We start from the raw sequence: 15,657 nt of genomic DNA, 5'->3' as shown, positions 1-15,657 counted from the left end.
AAAAATTAGCCTGCAAAAATACAAAAATTAGTGTGGTGGCACATGCCTATAATCCCAGCTACTCAGGAGGCTGAGGCACAAGAATCGCTTGAACCCAGGAGGCAGAGGTTGCAGTGAGCAGAGATCACACCACTGCACTCCAGCCTGGGCGACAGAGACAGAGTGAGACTTCGTCTCAATTAATAACGATAATAATAACAGCAGCAGCAGCAGCAGCTAACATTTACAGAACACTTACCATGGACCATTTAACTCTGCTGCTAGGCCTGTGAAGTAAGTACAGCTGTTTTCATTTTGCAGCCGGAACACCAGGCTTGGAGGGGGAAAGTGTCTTGCTCCAGGTCCTGCAACCAGGTAGTCACAGAACTAGGGTTGGAAGCCACACTGTCTCACTCCAGGGTAAGGAGGCCTGAGACCAGGCTCTGCTCTGTCCCTGTATGAAGCCTTGGAGGTGTCCCTTCACTTCCTCTGGGCCTCAGTTTCTTACCTGCTCAGGATCGAACCACACATCTCTGTGACGCTCTGAAATTTCTGGTGGTCCACAGGCCACATCAAGTGGGACAGTGAGTTGCTTCCAGGCCTCCTGGTGGTGGTGCTCTGGGTATTGACTGTGAACAGCACACCTCTGGGTGCCCCCTCCCTCGACATCAAGCAAAGTACCCTAGCCCACTTCTCACCATCTCAGGCATCTTACTGTTCTGCACCTTAAAGGGGTAATGGACTGGGGCAGAAATGAATAGGGTAGAAAACAAGAAGGAACCCACTCCCTTGTCTGGTGCAGATCAATGTTGGATGCTGCAGAGAAGAGTACGAGGCTGACAGTCAGTGGATGTGGGTTTTGTTTCCCAGTTCCATCACATCACAGAATAGAAGGAAATGCAACACCGTGGGTGCCTTCAGCCCTGAGTTTTTGGTTACATGGGGTGTGAGCATTCATCTGTACAGTGGGGAGGGAAGGGTGTTGCAGGGATTTGCTCCCTTCCCCAAATCCTCCAGAGCTGTTGCCTTCTGCTGTGGAATTCCAAACATTTCCGATCAGATAAAGGTGGCTGAAAATACTTGGGACTTGTCTGGACTAGTTGGAGGCGGTGCTGGGGTGAAGAGGTCGAGGCCACAGGAGCTAGAGCGTGGAAAGATCTAGCCTTGCCCAGGAGTCTGCCTGGTCATAGATGTGCCTATTGCTCTCTTCCCCTGGAATCCTGCAGGTTCAGAGCAATGCCCAGTGGGCTTTGAGGTGGAGAAGGATCAGACTCCTTTGTGGCAACAAGTTCTCCTACTTCAGAATGTTGCTTCTCAATTTACACACTAATTACTGGATCTTTTGGATACCCCTGAGAGAGAGAACCCCGGTAGTCACTCATCTGTCTGCATGAGTTACTTTCATTCTCCTTATGCTGTAGCCCTAGACGGAGCCCTTTGAGATGATTCCCACTTCATTTGACAGTTGGGGAAAGGCCCATACTTTCCCAGAGTCTCAGGCAGGGGAAAGGACTCACCTGCAAATCAGCAATGGAACTGGGAAACAAAATCCACATCCACTGACTGTCAGCCCAGTACTCTCTTCCCCACAGCATCCAGCACTGATCTGCACCAGACAAGGGAGTCGCCATAGCTTTGGGCGGAGAGGAGGAAGGAGAAGCTGCTTTGGACTATGGAGCACTTGGGGTCAAAGACCTCAGAAAGAAGTCCTAGTTTTTGGAGATTGCTACCCCATTCCTGCCTGTTGCCTCAGCACAGTGCAAAAGATGCCTTTTCTAGAACTTTCCCATAAGCTTCCTGTCCCCTTTCCTTATCCTGAGAGAAAGTGTCTGGAGAATACTGGACACCTTGCATAATCACCTGCTATATTGGGGCCTCTTTCTAGTTTTGCCAGGCAGTGAGGAAAGGGATGAAGAGAGTGGGAACTGGCCTTTCTTCTCTTCCCTCCTCTCTGTCCAACACTCAGCCAGACTCTTCAGCACCTTCTCTGGACCCAGCACTGGGCAAGGCCTAGGGGACAGAGCCCATGGTCAGATGGGGGAAGAAGTGAGCAGCTAGGCTCCTTGAGAAAGTGACCTGTGGATTAAGACCTCAGAGATAAGTGGGACAGAGCTTGGTAGAAGCACCAGTGTGGGCAAAGGTCCTGAGTCTGAACAGAACATGGCATGTGAGGAATGAAGCAGCCTGGCCCTAGGTGAAGCTGAGAAAACCCTGCAGGCCCTTGTAGGCCATAGAGAAGGCTCCGAGACACAAGCTGAGCCATGGTCTACTAGTAAGAACAATAAACCAGACATTTACTCAAAGTTAACTATGTGCCATGCACAGTTCTAAGACCTTTACATGTATTAATTTGAATCCTCATGGTATTCTTTTGAAATAAGGACATTTTGGGCCAGGTGCAGTGGCTCACGCCTGTAATCTCAGCACTTTGGGGGGCCGAGGTGGGTGGATCATTTGAGGTCAGGAGTTTGAGACCAGCCTGACCAACATGGTGAAATCCAGTCTCTACTAAAAATACAAAAAAATTAGCCAGGCATGGTGGTGCATGCCTGTAGTCCCAATTACTTGGGAGGCTGAGGCAGAAGAATCACTTGAACGTGGGAGGCAGAGGTTGCAGTGAGCCAAGATTGTGCCACTGCACTCCAGCCTGGGTGACAGAGTGAGACTCTGTCTCAAAAAAAAAAAAAAAAAATTAAATAAGGATTTTTAAAATCCACATTGTACAGATGAGGTCAAAAGCAAAATATCTTAATCTAGTTTGCAAGACTTATTGGTTCTCTGCCTGCTCTGTGCTCTGGCAGCCCAATTTGGTAGAGAAGTAGAAATTAATTGCCTTTATCCAGATAGCACTTCCATTTCACAAATGAGGCAACTGATACTTGGAGGAGAGCAGGAGAGCAGCAGCGGAGAGAGAGCAGAACTAAGACCAGCCAGTCAACGGAGACAGAGGGAGACGAGCATCAGCTCCCTGACAGGGAAGAGTTTTCCAACGGGGCTGTCCGAAGATGAAATGTCCTACCCAGGAAGGAGGGAGCTCTCCATAAGTGCATAAGGAGAGAATGCCCTCGAGATGACTACCAACTCCCATGGGTGTGGACCATCAGAATGAAACAGACCCACTGTGGGACTTCAGCACTCCACCCTTCTGAACCCTGTCTGTGAAATGGGGGTGTTCGTGGTGAGCTTGAGTATTACATGGAAGGTTGGATGGGCATGCTGTAAGGTCCCTGGAGTCTCCGACTCTGTTCCAAGGGTGAGTATTGGTCTTTCTCACCCTGGACACTGGGAGAAGAATGGAGGGCTGTGGCTATCTACTTACGAAAGAATAGGGAGTCACCAGGGTTGAAATGAGAGAGTTGAGATGACGGGAGGCATCGGAATCCCAGGGGATGAGCCTATATGAGCACATAGCAGCCACCCAGGAACAGTTAAATGTTTGGACTCTGGAGACAGACTGCCTGTATTCAAATCCCAACTCTACCACTTGTGGCCTCTGTGACCTTGGGAGGGTGATTTGTCCTCTCTGCCTCTGTTTCCTCATCTGTAAGCTGGAGAGTAATAACAGCATGTACTCGGTGGGATTATTGTGAGGATTAAGCAAATTCTTACACATGAAGCACTTAGCACCATGCCTGGTACTTAGTAAACATCAGCTGTTTTATCTCCATCAGTTCCAGGGAAGGAGGTTATGAGCCCCCAAATGGGCATCTCTGCCCCCAGTAAATGCTTTTCTGAATTCTCTCTCTTTGCCCCCAAGCCCATCACCCTGGTTCTGAGCCAGAGAGATGGAGAGCCCACACTCGCACTGCTAGGCCTGATAGCTTTCTCGATTCCCCAGCGGAGGTGTTATCTCCTCCCGGCACAACCGCTTCCTTTTCTGAGAAATGCAAGTGCATCTGTCAGGCACAGCTTCTTAGAACTAATGGTGGGGGAGGAGGTGGAGGAGGAGAGGCTGGCAGCTGAATTGAACAGGTCAGAGTTGGAGGAAGATAAACATGAAGTTTGTTGTGAGGATACCACCAAATATTCCCTATAGCCCAGATGGCTTGAGCCCTCTATGACACCCCCTGATCTCACCACTACTGCTAGGGAGGTCAAGGCAGGAGAAACTGAGGCTCAGAAGCCAAAAGGCTTGCTGTGGCACCCACCCATACCTGGGCCAGCTGGACTGAGGTGTTGACCCCAACACAGTCTTGCCACCCCTCTCTTTTCCCTGCCTCCACTGAGCTGCCTCTCCAAGTTGCCCACCTCCAGGCCTATGTTTCCGTGGGGGAGAGGAGAAAGGCCATGTTCTTCTCACATCTCAGGAGCCAACAGCTCCCCTGGGAAAACCAGAGGAAGTGGATTCCAACCACAAACCTCACTTCTTCCGAGTCTCCGCCTGCAACTCCCTGCCAAAAGAGTGATAAGGCCTCTCCGTTTGCCCTACCCCCTTCCTACCATCTCCCAGCGATCTTCTAGCAAGACCATGTTTGTCTATTCAGCACACATTTATCAGCCTCTCCCTCAGGGAAACTGAGGCCAGGAGCATAAGGTGACTCTGCAGGTGACTCACAGCCTGCCAATGCAGGGATGTGAGAAGGACAGAACAAGGTACAGTTCTGGTGTCCCTGGCACTTTTCCTGGCTGCTAGTAGCCTCTTCCTCTTCTCCACCTACCTCTTTCCTGAAATAACCAAGCAGGAAGGAAGCAATGGGCCTGGGCCCTCCAGAGTCACCCAAGAGGAAGGAAGGGTTCGTCTGGCACAGGCATGCTTGTTCCTCACTGAAGCCAGGACGGAAGGGTTTCACTTTCCCTCCTGGTCTTCGTCACATCCTTTTCCTGTGGCACCAGTTCCCCTCAGCTGGCAGGAGCCAGTGCTTATTCATTCAGCTGATGGCCTCAGGCTACTTTACCCTCCTTGACAGACCCAGGGCCATGGCCCTAGCTCAGAATATGGGGTTTGCTGCCAAACATACTGGGGCTTAAAAATGGCTTCCCTTTTTTTTTTTTTTTTTTTTTTTTTTGAGACGGGGTCTCATTCTGTCGCCCTGGCTGGAGTGCAGTGGTGCTGTCACAGCTCACTGCAGTTTCAACCTCCCAGCCTCAAGCAATTCTCCCACTTCAGTCTCCTGAGTAGCTGGGACTATAGGTGCATGCCAACACACTCAGCTAAATTTCTAAGATTTTTCTTATAGAGATGGGGGTCTCACCATATTGCCCAGGCTGGTCTCGAACTCCTGAGCTCAAACAGTCTGCCCACCTTGAACTCTCAAAGATGCTGGGATTACAGGTGTGAGCCATCACAGCTAGCTGCCACTTATCCACTTTAGCTAGGTCTCAGTATCTCTGAGCCTCAGGTTACCTGGACTTAGAATGAAGGCCTTCCTCAGCCACAGAAGTACATGGACCTGGCCCATGATTGTCCTTTAGAAACTGAGCAGAGTGCTGCATCAACGTTAGGAGTAAAGGCACTGAACCAGATTGCTGGTGTAGGCATCCCAGTTAGGTCACCAGCTCACTACATTGGCCTTGAGCAATTCACAAATCATCTGTGGGCCACATATCCATCAGCTATATGGGTTAATGGTAGTACCCACTGACAGAGTGTAGAGACAACTAATGAACTAATCTACAAAAAAACCAAGAAGAGTACCTTACAGGGTATGTGCTCAGGAAGTGTGCGCTGCTGCTGAAGTCACTAAGGAAGTCAGGTTTTCTGTGGGTAGAGATAGCAGGGTCTAAGATGGCAAGATTGGACATCAGAACGAGTGTGAATGAAGTACTATCTTGGATAGATTAAAAGAAAAAGAATGGTGTGAGGCCAGAACTCAGACAGATCCTACTCTTGCCACTTCCTAGATAGGGATCTTGGGTAAATTCTGGAGCCTCCATTTTCACATATGTAAAATGGGGCTATTGATAAATGTTATGAGGATCAAATGAAAGCATTCATTTGTTCTTCTAAAATAGATTTATTTAGAATGGCATCTGCTGTGTTCCAAGTATAGCACACCAGGTTCTAGAGATACAGGTGACAGAGCCACACACAGTCAAGTGGGGGAGACAGGACAAAAAATAATCTCTCAAGTGAATATGATGATTGTACATGTAATTGGGAAATATGGCCTAGTGTGCATAGAGTGCTTTAGCTCAGTGCCCAGCACAGGTGAAACACTGAAATGTTTGGTAATGGTCAGCTGTCATAATAATAGTTTTTTGTTTCTTTGTTTTTATCTTTTGTTTTTTTGAGACAGAGTCTCACTCTGTTGCCCAGGCTGGAGTACAGTGGCCCCAAACATGATTCAATGCAGCCCTGACCTCCCAGGCTCAAAGATCCTCCTCAGCCTCCTGAGTTGCTGAGACCATAGATGCATACCACCACACCCAGCTATTTTTTTTTTTTTTTAATTTTTTTGTAGAGACAGGGTCCTCCTGTGTTGCCCAGGCTGGTCTCAGACTCCTGGGCTCAAGCAATCCTCCTGCCTCAGCTCCTAAAGTATTTTATTACTGTTAACAAGTAAGGGCTGGGTGCGGTGGCTCATGTCTTTAATCCTAGCACTTTGGGAGGCCAAGGAAGGTGGATCACCTGAGGTCAGGAGTTCCAGACCAGCCTGGCCAACATAGTGGAACCCCACCTCTACTAAAAATACAAAAAATTAGCCAGGTGTAGTGGCGGGTGCCTGTAATCCCAGGCAACTTGGGAGACTAAGGCAGAAGAATTGCTTGAACCTGGGAGGCTGAGGTTGCAGTGAGCCAAGATCATGCCACTGCACTCCAGCCTGGGCAACAGAGTGAGAGGCTATCTCAAAAAAAAAAAAAAAGAAAAGAAAAGCAAGGACACCATGGACCAGAGAGGTGAAGTAACCTGCTCAAAGTCACACTACTTGGAAGAAGTGGGAAGGGTGGGCACAGTTGCTCATGCCTATAATCCCAGTACTTTGGAAGACCAAGGTAGAGGATGAGGCCAGGAGTTTGAAACCACCCTGGGCAATGTAGTGAGATTCCATCTCTCCAAAAATTTACAAGAAAAAAAAAAAAAAGGAAATGTGGGCAGTGAAGCCAGGATGGGAACTAAAAGATCAGATTCAAGTAGGGACTATACTTCAGCCTCTGGCTGGTCCCCTGGCACTTGGGCCCCTTTCCTCAGGGCATCATGCCAACCTTTTCACCTGACTTCTACAGGGTCACAGGCACCTACAAGGTGACCTGCATCATTCAGTTGGCTGCCTCTGGGCAGAGATCTAGCTGAAGTCAGTCTGTGCCTGTCTGAGTAGGTCCTGGGCCAGACTTGGTCCCTGCCTGCACTGAGCCCCCAGACTGTTGGGGGAAACCAGGCACACAGCGGCCATCAACCCAGGAACACCCCTCCTCTCCCTCCCACCTCAGGGCCTTTGCACTTATTAACTCTGCTAAAACAGGCTTTTTTTTTTTTTTTTTGAGACAGGGTTTTGCTCTTGTTGCCCAGACTGGAGTACAATAATGTGATCTTGGCTCACTGCAACCTCCATCTCCTGGGTTCAAGCAGTCCTCCTGCCTCAGCCTCCCAGGTAGCTGGGATTACAGATGCCTGCCACCACACCCAGCTAATTTTGTATTTTTGGTAGAGACAGGATTTCACCATGTTGGTCAGGCTGGTCTTGAACTCCTGACCTCAGGTGATCTGCCTGCCTCGGCCTTCCAAAGTGCTGGGATTACAGGTATGAGTCATTGTGCCCAGCTCCCCCAGATATTCTCTGTCACCTCCCCAGGACTTAAAACCCTATCATCTCTAAAATTATCTTTTTTTTTTTCTTGTTATCCTCTCTGCTTCCCAGTAAGACAGGGTTTCTCAACCTTTTCTTTTTATCATCCACCCCTGCAAGGAGTCTTTTTCAGATTTTTTTGTCCTAATTGCCCTCCCATGAAATTTGAATACCTCAGCTATACTATACTATATATAGTATATATAGATATAGATATAGATAATATATAATATATATAGTATATGTAAAGTATATATATAGTATATACAGTACTATATATACTACATATTGTGTGTATATATATGGTATATATAGTATAGTATAGCTGAGGTATTCAAATTTCATGGGAGGGCAATACCTATATACTATATATACACATATACTATATATATAGCATATGTGTATATATAGTACTGTATATATACTATAGTATATATACACTATAGTATATATACAGTATGTATAGTATATATACTATATAGTATATATACTATATATATAGTATACATACTGTATATATAGTATGTATAGTATGTATATAGTATATACTAGTATATATAGTATAGCATAGCTGAGGTATTTACTATATATACTATATACTCTATATCTCCTTATGTGCTGTGGCCCTGTGGAGAGCCACAAATCACTGTAATGTCTAAGAATGCTTCACTTCACGCCATTGGAGGTGATCTTACCACCATTGAGAATGGACTAGAACATAAGCTCCATGGAAGCCTTGCTCACGGCTGAGTCTCCAATGCCAGCCTCAGTGCATACCCCTGGTATAAACAGAAGTCCAAGGAGTCTGGGAGCAGAAAGGAGACATTCATCCCAGAGGTTGGAGAGGGATGAGCAGGGAAGAGGGGACTCCAAAATGGAGTCCTATAGGCTTAGTAGGGGTTGGTTAACTGAGGAAGATATGGAGTGACCAGTTAAAGGACAGTGTTGGCAAAGGCACCAGGGCCTGAAGCACTCAGGAGTATGTAGTGTGGGGCCATTCCAAGTGGATGGCCAGGACTGTTGAAGCCTCTTGAAGTATTGGAAGAAGGACCTTGAAAGTGATACTAGCCTGGGCATCTCCTAGGGGCCAAGTCAGGAGACCCAGTTTTCTAGTGTAGGCTCTACTACAAACCAGCAGTGGAAACGTAGAATGGGCAGGTGGGTTGGCCTTGCTGACTTCATGGGCCTACCTGGCTAGGAATCCATGACTCTCCTGTGGAGGTCATTAGCCATTGCCTGTCGCCAGTGGCCCTACAAACCCCCACATGGAAGTCAGCTACCCCACTTTCCTCTTAACTCAAGCAGAGGATGCAGACAGGCCCTTGGGCCTGGGTCTCCTAGAAACCTTTGTGACATCAGAGACCTCCCTGCAACCCACTCTTAAACCTCATCCCTTGCCTACCATGCCAGCCTGGTTAAAACCAGTGGGAGCCACCCAAGGTGCAGTAGGGGCTTATCTCTGCTTTTCCAGACCAGGGCTGCTCTGCAATCCTGTTTATTTATCCAGAGCAGCCGCCTGCTGAGAAAATGGCTCTGTTTATTTCCAAGTGTGTCGTGTGAACCATGGGCTAAATATACCCACGCCACCGCCTCTCCAGCACCCGCCCTGGAACAGCACGCCCCATTTTGCTCATGCTGTCTCTGCAAAAGCAATCCTTAGAATCCACACCCCTTGGAAATACTACTCCCCTTCCCCAGGAAAAGAAGCTGAAATGGAAATGAAGGTTGTCATGACCAGGAACACATGAGTGGAAGCTGGGGCAGGTGAAATGAGAATGTTTCTATGGCACTGAAATGAGAATGTTCCCTCCACCCAGGAATGACTGTTCCTGGACAGTGAATGCTTTGTGCCCTTGTGGGGACAGCGCCTGTTTACTCCAACCCAGCCCCAGAGCTGAAAATTTCCTGTGGCTGCCAGCCGTCTACTTCAGGAAAGTTCCCATCAAGGGAGCCAGGCCTCTCCCATTTTGGCTGCAACCCCAGTGTCCCTGGTTTCTTGAGATACATTTGGCCTCTTGGGATAACCAGGGCCTTCTCCTATGCTCTTCATAGTGTGGAACTCTCCCCCATCACAGATAAGCCTATTTTGTGACTCCACCTGGGTGTACTTGGGAGCAACAAAATCAAACCTCCTGTAAGAATATTTTTGTCTGCCAAGACCCGCAGAGGCTAGCTAGGATGGAGCGGGAGACAGGGAAGCATAGCCACGGCCCTAGTGCCCTCCTTTCCCCAGATCCTCCACCTCAACCCTGCTCCCACATTCCTTCTCCTGGAAATCCATCCTTTCAGCACTACTGACAGGACAGGTCCCTCCAGCCTCCAACTTCAGGGAAGTGTCCTGACATAGCAGCCCTCCCTTTGAAGCTAGGCAGTCTTGCAGTTTGATCCCGACTCTGCTATCTGTTTGCTGAGTGTTCCCTGCTTTAAACCTCAGGAATCTTATTTGTGAAATGTGGCTCAAATCTACAGCTCAGGATTCTGATGAAGATGAAATGGGATACCAATGCCTGACATGTAGTAGACATGCAATACATTTGTTAACTCATGTATTCTCATGTATTTACAGAGCAAGACACTGTTCTGAGCACTGGGTGTATAGGAACGAGACAGGACCTCTGCCCTCATCAAGACACATCTAGTATAGGCCGAGGGCAGTGGCTCACGCCTATAATCCCAGCACTTTGGGGCTGAAGAGGGCAGATCACTTGAGGTCAGGAGTTTGAGACCAGCCTGGTTAACATGGTGAAACCCCATCTCTACTAAAAATACAAAAGTTAGCTAGGCGTGGTGGCAGGCGCTACTCGGGGGGGCTGAGGCAGGAGAATGGCTTGAACCCGGGAGGCGGAGGTTGCAGTGAGCCAAGATTGCACCACTGCACTCCAGCCTAGGTGACAGAGCAAGTCTTCGTCTAAAAAAAAAAAAAAAAAGACACATCTAGTATGGAAGACACATCACAACAAAAACAAAGTACAGAATCTAGTTATGAGAAGTACAGCTTAATGGAGGGAAAATGTGGTGAGGTGGTGAGGCCGGGCATGGTGGCTCACGCCTGTAATCTCAGCACTTGGGAGGCTAAGGCAGAAGGATCCCTTGAGCCCAGGAGTTTGAGACCAGCCTAGGCAACAAAGTGAGACCCTGTCTCTACAAAAAATTTAGAAATATTAGCCAGGCATGGTGGTGTGTGCCTGTAGTGTGGCAGCTACTCAGGAGGCTGGGGCAGGAGGATCATCTGAGCCCAGGAGGTCAAGGCTGCAGTGAGCCATGATTGCGCCACTACAGTCTAACCTGAGTAACAGAGCGAGACACTGTCACAAAAATTTAAAAATTAAAAAATAAAGCACTGAGAAGAAAAGCTGGCATGGTGGTCATTCTGTGTAGTGTAGTTCCTGTAATCAGGAGGCTGAGGCAGGAAGATTGCTTGAGTCCAGGAGTTCAAAGTCAGTCTGGGCACATCTTTTAAAAACAAGAAAAAAAAATGGTGGCTGGGCATGGTGGCTCATGCCTGTAATCCCAGCACTTTGGGAGGCCGAGGTGAGCAGATCACCTGAGGTCAGGAGTTTGAAACCAGCCTGACCAACGTGGAGAAACCCCATCTCTACTAAAAATACAAAATTAGCCAGGTGTGGTGGCACGTGCCTGTAATCCCAGCTACTTGGGAGGCTGAGGCAGGAGAATCGCTTGAACCTGGGAGGCGGAGGTTGCAGTGAGCTGAGATCGCGCCATTGCACTCCAGCCTGGGCAACAAGGGTAAAACTCTGTCTCCAAAAAAAAAAAAAAAAAAGGCCAGATATGGTGGCTCGTGCCTGTAATCCCAGCACTTTGGGAGGCCACGGGCGGATCACTTGAGGTCAGGAGTTCGAGACCAGCCTGGCCAATATGGCAAAACCCTATCTCTACTAAAAATATAAAAATTAGCTGGGCATGGTGGCACATGTCTGTAATCCCAGCTACTCAGGAGAATCGCTTGTACCCAGGAAGCAAAGGTTGCTGTGAGCCCAGTTTGTGCCACTGCACTCCAGCCTGGGGGACAGAATAAAACTGTGTCTCAAAAAAAAAAAAAAAACTGAGAAGAAAAATCAAGGAAGGTAAGGGGACAGGCAGAGAGAGACGGGGGTGGTGTACTGTTTTAGACAAGGCAGTCAGGGAAGGCTTCCCCTAGGAGGTGACATTTGAGGGGAGTCATGGTTGTGAAATGAGGGAGTGAGGCAGGCGATGACCTGGGGTCAGGTGCTCCAGGCAAGCAGGAACAGCAGACTCCTGCGGCAGGAGACATTGGAGGAACAGCAAGGAGGCCAGTGGGACTGGAGTGAAGTTCAGGGGACAGGGGTGGGGAGGAGGCCAGAAAGTGTTGGAGCCAGATCCCACTAGACCTTGCTGGCCAGAGTAAGGAGTGGGGACTTTATTTCAGGTGTGATGGAAGCCCTGGGAAGGTTGAGAACTTGGAGTGACTGAACGGAGTGTGCTTCTGCAAGGGCTGAGATTCATGGGTCACTGCTCTCTACTGCCTTAATGTTGAGGATTCCTTCAGTCAAGTTAGCAGCTCAGTGCACATGGCATTTTGCTAGGTACCAGGGATACAAAAATAAATGATGCTGCCCTTCTAAGTGCAGGAGAATGCTGCTGGAGGGCTTCCAGTGTTCTTAGAAATCTCTGTGTGGAGCATGGACTGAGGGGGTTGTCAAGACTGGAAGTGGGCCAAGGCAGGGGTCATAAGTGAGCAAATTGATAGGTGAGACCTGAGGCCAACTGGAGATGGCATGCCTGTCTTGAGGGAGCAGCCACTCGGCCATTTGGGACTGGTTGGAAATGTAGGCCCAGTGTGGCAGAGGTCTTGGTAGAGAGGCAAGAACCAGCCAGTAACTCATTCATTTTACACACACACACACACACACACACACACACACACACACACACGGTACTATCGTACTTCCTTTTTTTTTTTTTGAACGGAGTCTCTGTCACCCAGACTGGAGTGCCGTGGTGCGATTTCTGCTCACTGCAACCTCCGTCTCCCGGGTTCAAACAATTCTCGTGCCTCAGCCTCCTGAGTAACTGGGATTACAGGTGCGTGCCACCACACCCGGCTAATTTTTGTATTTTTAGTAGAGACAGGGTTTCACCATGTTGGCCAGGCTGGTCTCGAACTCCTGACCTCAGGCAATCCACCCACCTCAGCCTCCCAAAGTGCTGGGATTATAGGCATGAGCCACCGCACCCAGCCTGGAACTTACTTCTTTCTTACATATTTCTAGGTGCCAGATGCCAGTTTTAGATTCTGGCTCCACCACTGACACAGCTGGGTGACCTTGATCTAGTCCCTGGACCCTCAGAGGCACAGCTTCTTGGCCTGTAAATGGGGAGAGACAGCCTGCATTGCAGAATTGTTGGGAGGATTAAAGGACAAATTGGGTACTACGCTTACTCATAAAAGTTACGTTCTAAGCATCCCTCTCCCTGCCCCACAGGCTGCTGCGCCCTGGGCTGGGTAATTTAGCCCACAGCTCCTCCTTCCCCCTATCATGTGCTTCCCTTCTGACTTAGATTCAGGGCAGAGGGCTGTTGATCACAACCTCCTGGGCCCAGAGTCACACCCCCTGCAGTGGAGGATGTCCAGGACAAGGCCTCACAGACCCCATGATGGAGGCCTGTCAGTCCTGCATCATTGTTACCCTCTCTCCTCTGCCCTGCTCTTCTTGTCACCAACCTGCCCACCAGAGGCTCCCTCCAGAGGGAGGAGCCTCTGGCTGAAGTCCCAGGACCCATTCTACCCCTGAATTGGCTTCAAATGACCCTGGGGATTTAGCCCCGGGCTTCCTTATCCCTCCCTCTGGTGCAGCAGTAGAAAATCTGAGGCCTAGTGGCTCCACACTCCACACTACCCTCAGACTCAACTCTAGGCTCCTTGCGGCTTCCAGGCCACATATGGTCTGGCTCTTGCTCACCCCTGCACCATCATCTCCCCCATGCCCTCCTCTCCTGCACTCTGCTCCAGCCACCTGGCTTCCATCAGTTCCCTGACCCTGCCCATCTCGTTCCCACCTTGGATTCTGGAGTAAGTGCTACTTCTTGACTTACCTCAGACAGGGCACTTTCCTCCTCTCTACCTGTTTCTCAGCAGTAACACGGTTTGATTATCACCAATGGAGGGTCAAGAAAGAGGACCACCCTTAGCCCTTTACCTGGCCCAGAGTGGGCACAGATGGCTACAGTTTTTCACATCACCAAGGCCATAGCATGCAGATGGCCCCTTTCCCCACCCACCTACATCACTCTCTGAGGACTAAAACTGCGCCTTCCTTCTCTCTCCCTGCAGGATACTTTTGTGGAACTCTATGGGAACAATGCAGCAGCCGAGAGCCGAAAGGGCCAGGAACGCTTCAACCGCTGGTTCCTGACGGGCATGACTGTGGCCGGCGTGGTTCTGCTGGGCTCACTCTTCAGTCGGAAATGACCAGACACTGACCATCCACTCTACCCTCCCACCCCCTTCTCTGCTCCACCACATCCTCCGTCCAGCCGCCATTGCCACCAGGAGAACCACTACATGCAGCCCATGCCCACCTGCCCACCTGCCCATCACAGGGTTGGGCCCAGACCTGGTCCCCTGCAGTTAGTTTTCTAGAATTTATCACACTTCTGTGAGACCCCCACACCTCAGTTCCCTTGGCCTCAGAATTCACAAAATTTCCACAAAATCTGTCCAAAGGAGGCTGGCAGGTATGGAAGGGTTTGTGGCTGGGGGCAGGAGGGCCCTACCTGATTGGTGCAACCCTTACCCCTTAGCCTCCCTGAAAATGTTTTTCTGCCAGGGAGCTTGAAAGTTTTCAGAACCTCTTCCCCAGAAAGGAGACTAGATTGCCTTTGTTTTGATGTTTGTGGCCTCAGAATTGATCATTTTCCCCCCACTCTCCCCACACTAACCTGGGTTCCCTTTCCTTCCATCCCTACCCCCTAAGAGCCATTTAGGGGCCACTTTTGACTAGGGATTCAGGCTGCTTGGGATAAAGATGCAAGGACCAGGACTCCCTCCTCACCTCTGGACTGGCTAGAGTCCTCACTCCCAGTCCAAATGTCCTCCAGAAACCTCTGGCTAGAGGCCAGCCCCACCCAGGAGGGAGGGGGCTATAGCTGCAGGAAGCACCCCATGCCAAAGCTAGGGTGGCCCTTGCAGTTCAGCACCACCCTAGTCCCTTCCCCTCTCTGGCTCCCATGACCATACTGAGGGACCAACTGGGCCCAAGACAGATGCCCCAGAGCTGTTTATGGCCTCAGCTGCCTCACTTCCTACAAGAGCAGCCTGTAGCATCTTTGCCTTGGGCTGCTCCTCATGGCGGGTTCAGGGGACTCAGCCCTGAGGTGAAAGGGAGCTATCAGGAACAGCTATGGGAGCCCCAGGGTCTTCCCTACCTCAGGCAGGAAGGGCAGGAAGGAGAGCCTGCTGCATGGGGTGGGGTAGGGCTGACTAGAAGGGCCAGTCCTGCCTGGCCAGGCAGATCTGTGCCCCATGCCTGTCCAGCCTGGGCAGCCAGGCTGCCAAGGCCAGAGTGGCCTGGCCAGGAGCTCTTCAGGCCTCCCTCTCTCTTCTGCTCCACCCTTGGCCTGTCTCATCCCCAGGGGTCCCAGCCACCCCGGGCTCTCTGCTGTACATATTTGAGACTAGTTTTTATTCCTTGTGAAGATGATATACTATTTTTGTTAAGCGTGTCTGTATTTATGTGTGAGGAGCTGCTGGCTTGCAGTGCGCGTGCACATGGAGAGCTGGTGCCCGGAGATTGGACGGCCTGATGCTCCCTCCCCTGCCCTGGTCCAGGGAAGCTGGCCGAGGGTCCTGGCTCCTGAGGGGCACCTGCCCCTCCCCCAACCCCCACCCCACACTTGTTCCAGCTCTTTGAAATAGTCTGTGTGAAGGTGAAAGTGCAGTTCAGTAATAAACTGTGTTTACTCAGTGAACAAA

At 49.9% G+C, this 15,657-nt stretch overlaps 1 protein-coding gene and 1 long non-coding RNA gene across 31 annotated transcripts in view; one reads left to right on the top strand and one right to left on the bottom strand.

Moving 5' to 3' along the window:
- Positions 1 to 4,973, bottom strand: part of LOC134809162 (uncharacterized) — a 42,462-nt gene extending 37,489 nt beyond the window's left edge. Inside the window, exon 1 of the long non-coding RNA XR_010154194.1 lies at positions 4,638 to 4,973. This is a non-coding gene — a long non-coding RNA (uncharacterized LOC134809162). The remainder of the gene's footprint in view (positions 1 to 4,637) is intronic.
- Positions 1 to 15,657, top strand: part of BCL2L1 (BCL2 like 1) — a 60,332-nt gene extending 44,675 nt beyond the window's left edge. For 18 of the 30 annotated variants that reach the window (XM_009437014.4, XM_003316899.5, XM_003316900.3 and 15 more), the window contains one exon: positions 14,017 to 15,657. In XM_009437014.4, coding sequence (XP_009435289.1) covers positions 14,017 to 14,154 — 138 coding nt within the window. In that variant the 3' untranslated portion in view covers positions 14,155 to 15,657. Of the gene's footprint in view, positions 1 to 2,822; positions 3,233 to 12,955; positions 13,113 to 14,016 lie in introns of all 30 variants that reach the window. The other 12 variants (XR_008541188.2, XR_010154187.1, XR_001712181.4 and 9 more) reach the window with 4 other exon arrangements.

Source organism: Pan troglodytes, chromosome 21, assembly GCF_028858775.2.
Source record: "Pan troglodytes isolate AG18354 chromosome 21, NHGRI_mPanTro3-v2.0_pri, whole genome shotgun sequence".
Classification (NCBI taxonomy): Eukaryota; Metazoa; Chordata; class Mammalia; order Primates; family Hominidae; genus Pan; species Pan troglodytes.
Note: the sequence above shows the minus strand (reverse complement) of the source record. Positions and strands in the feature narration are given on the sequence as shown.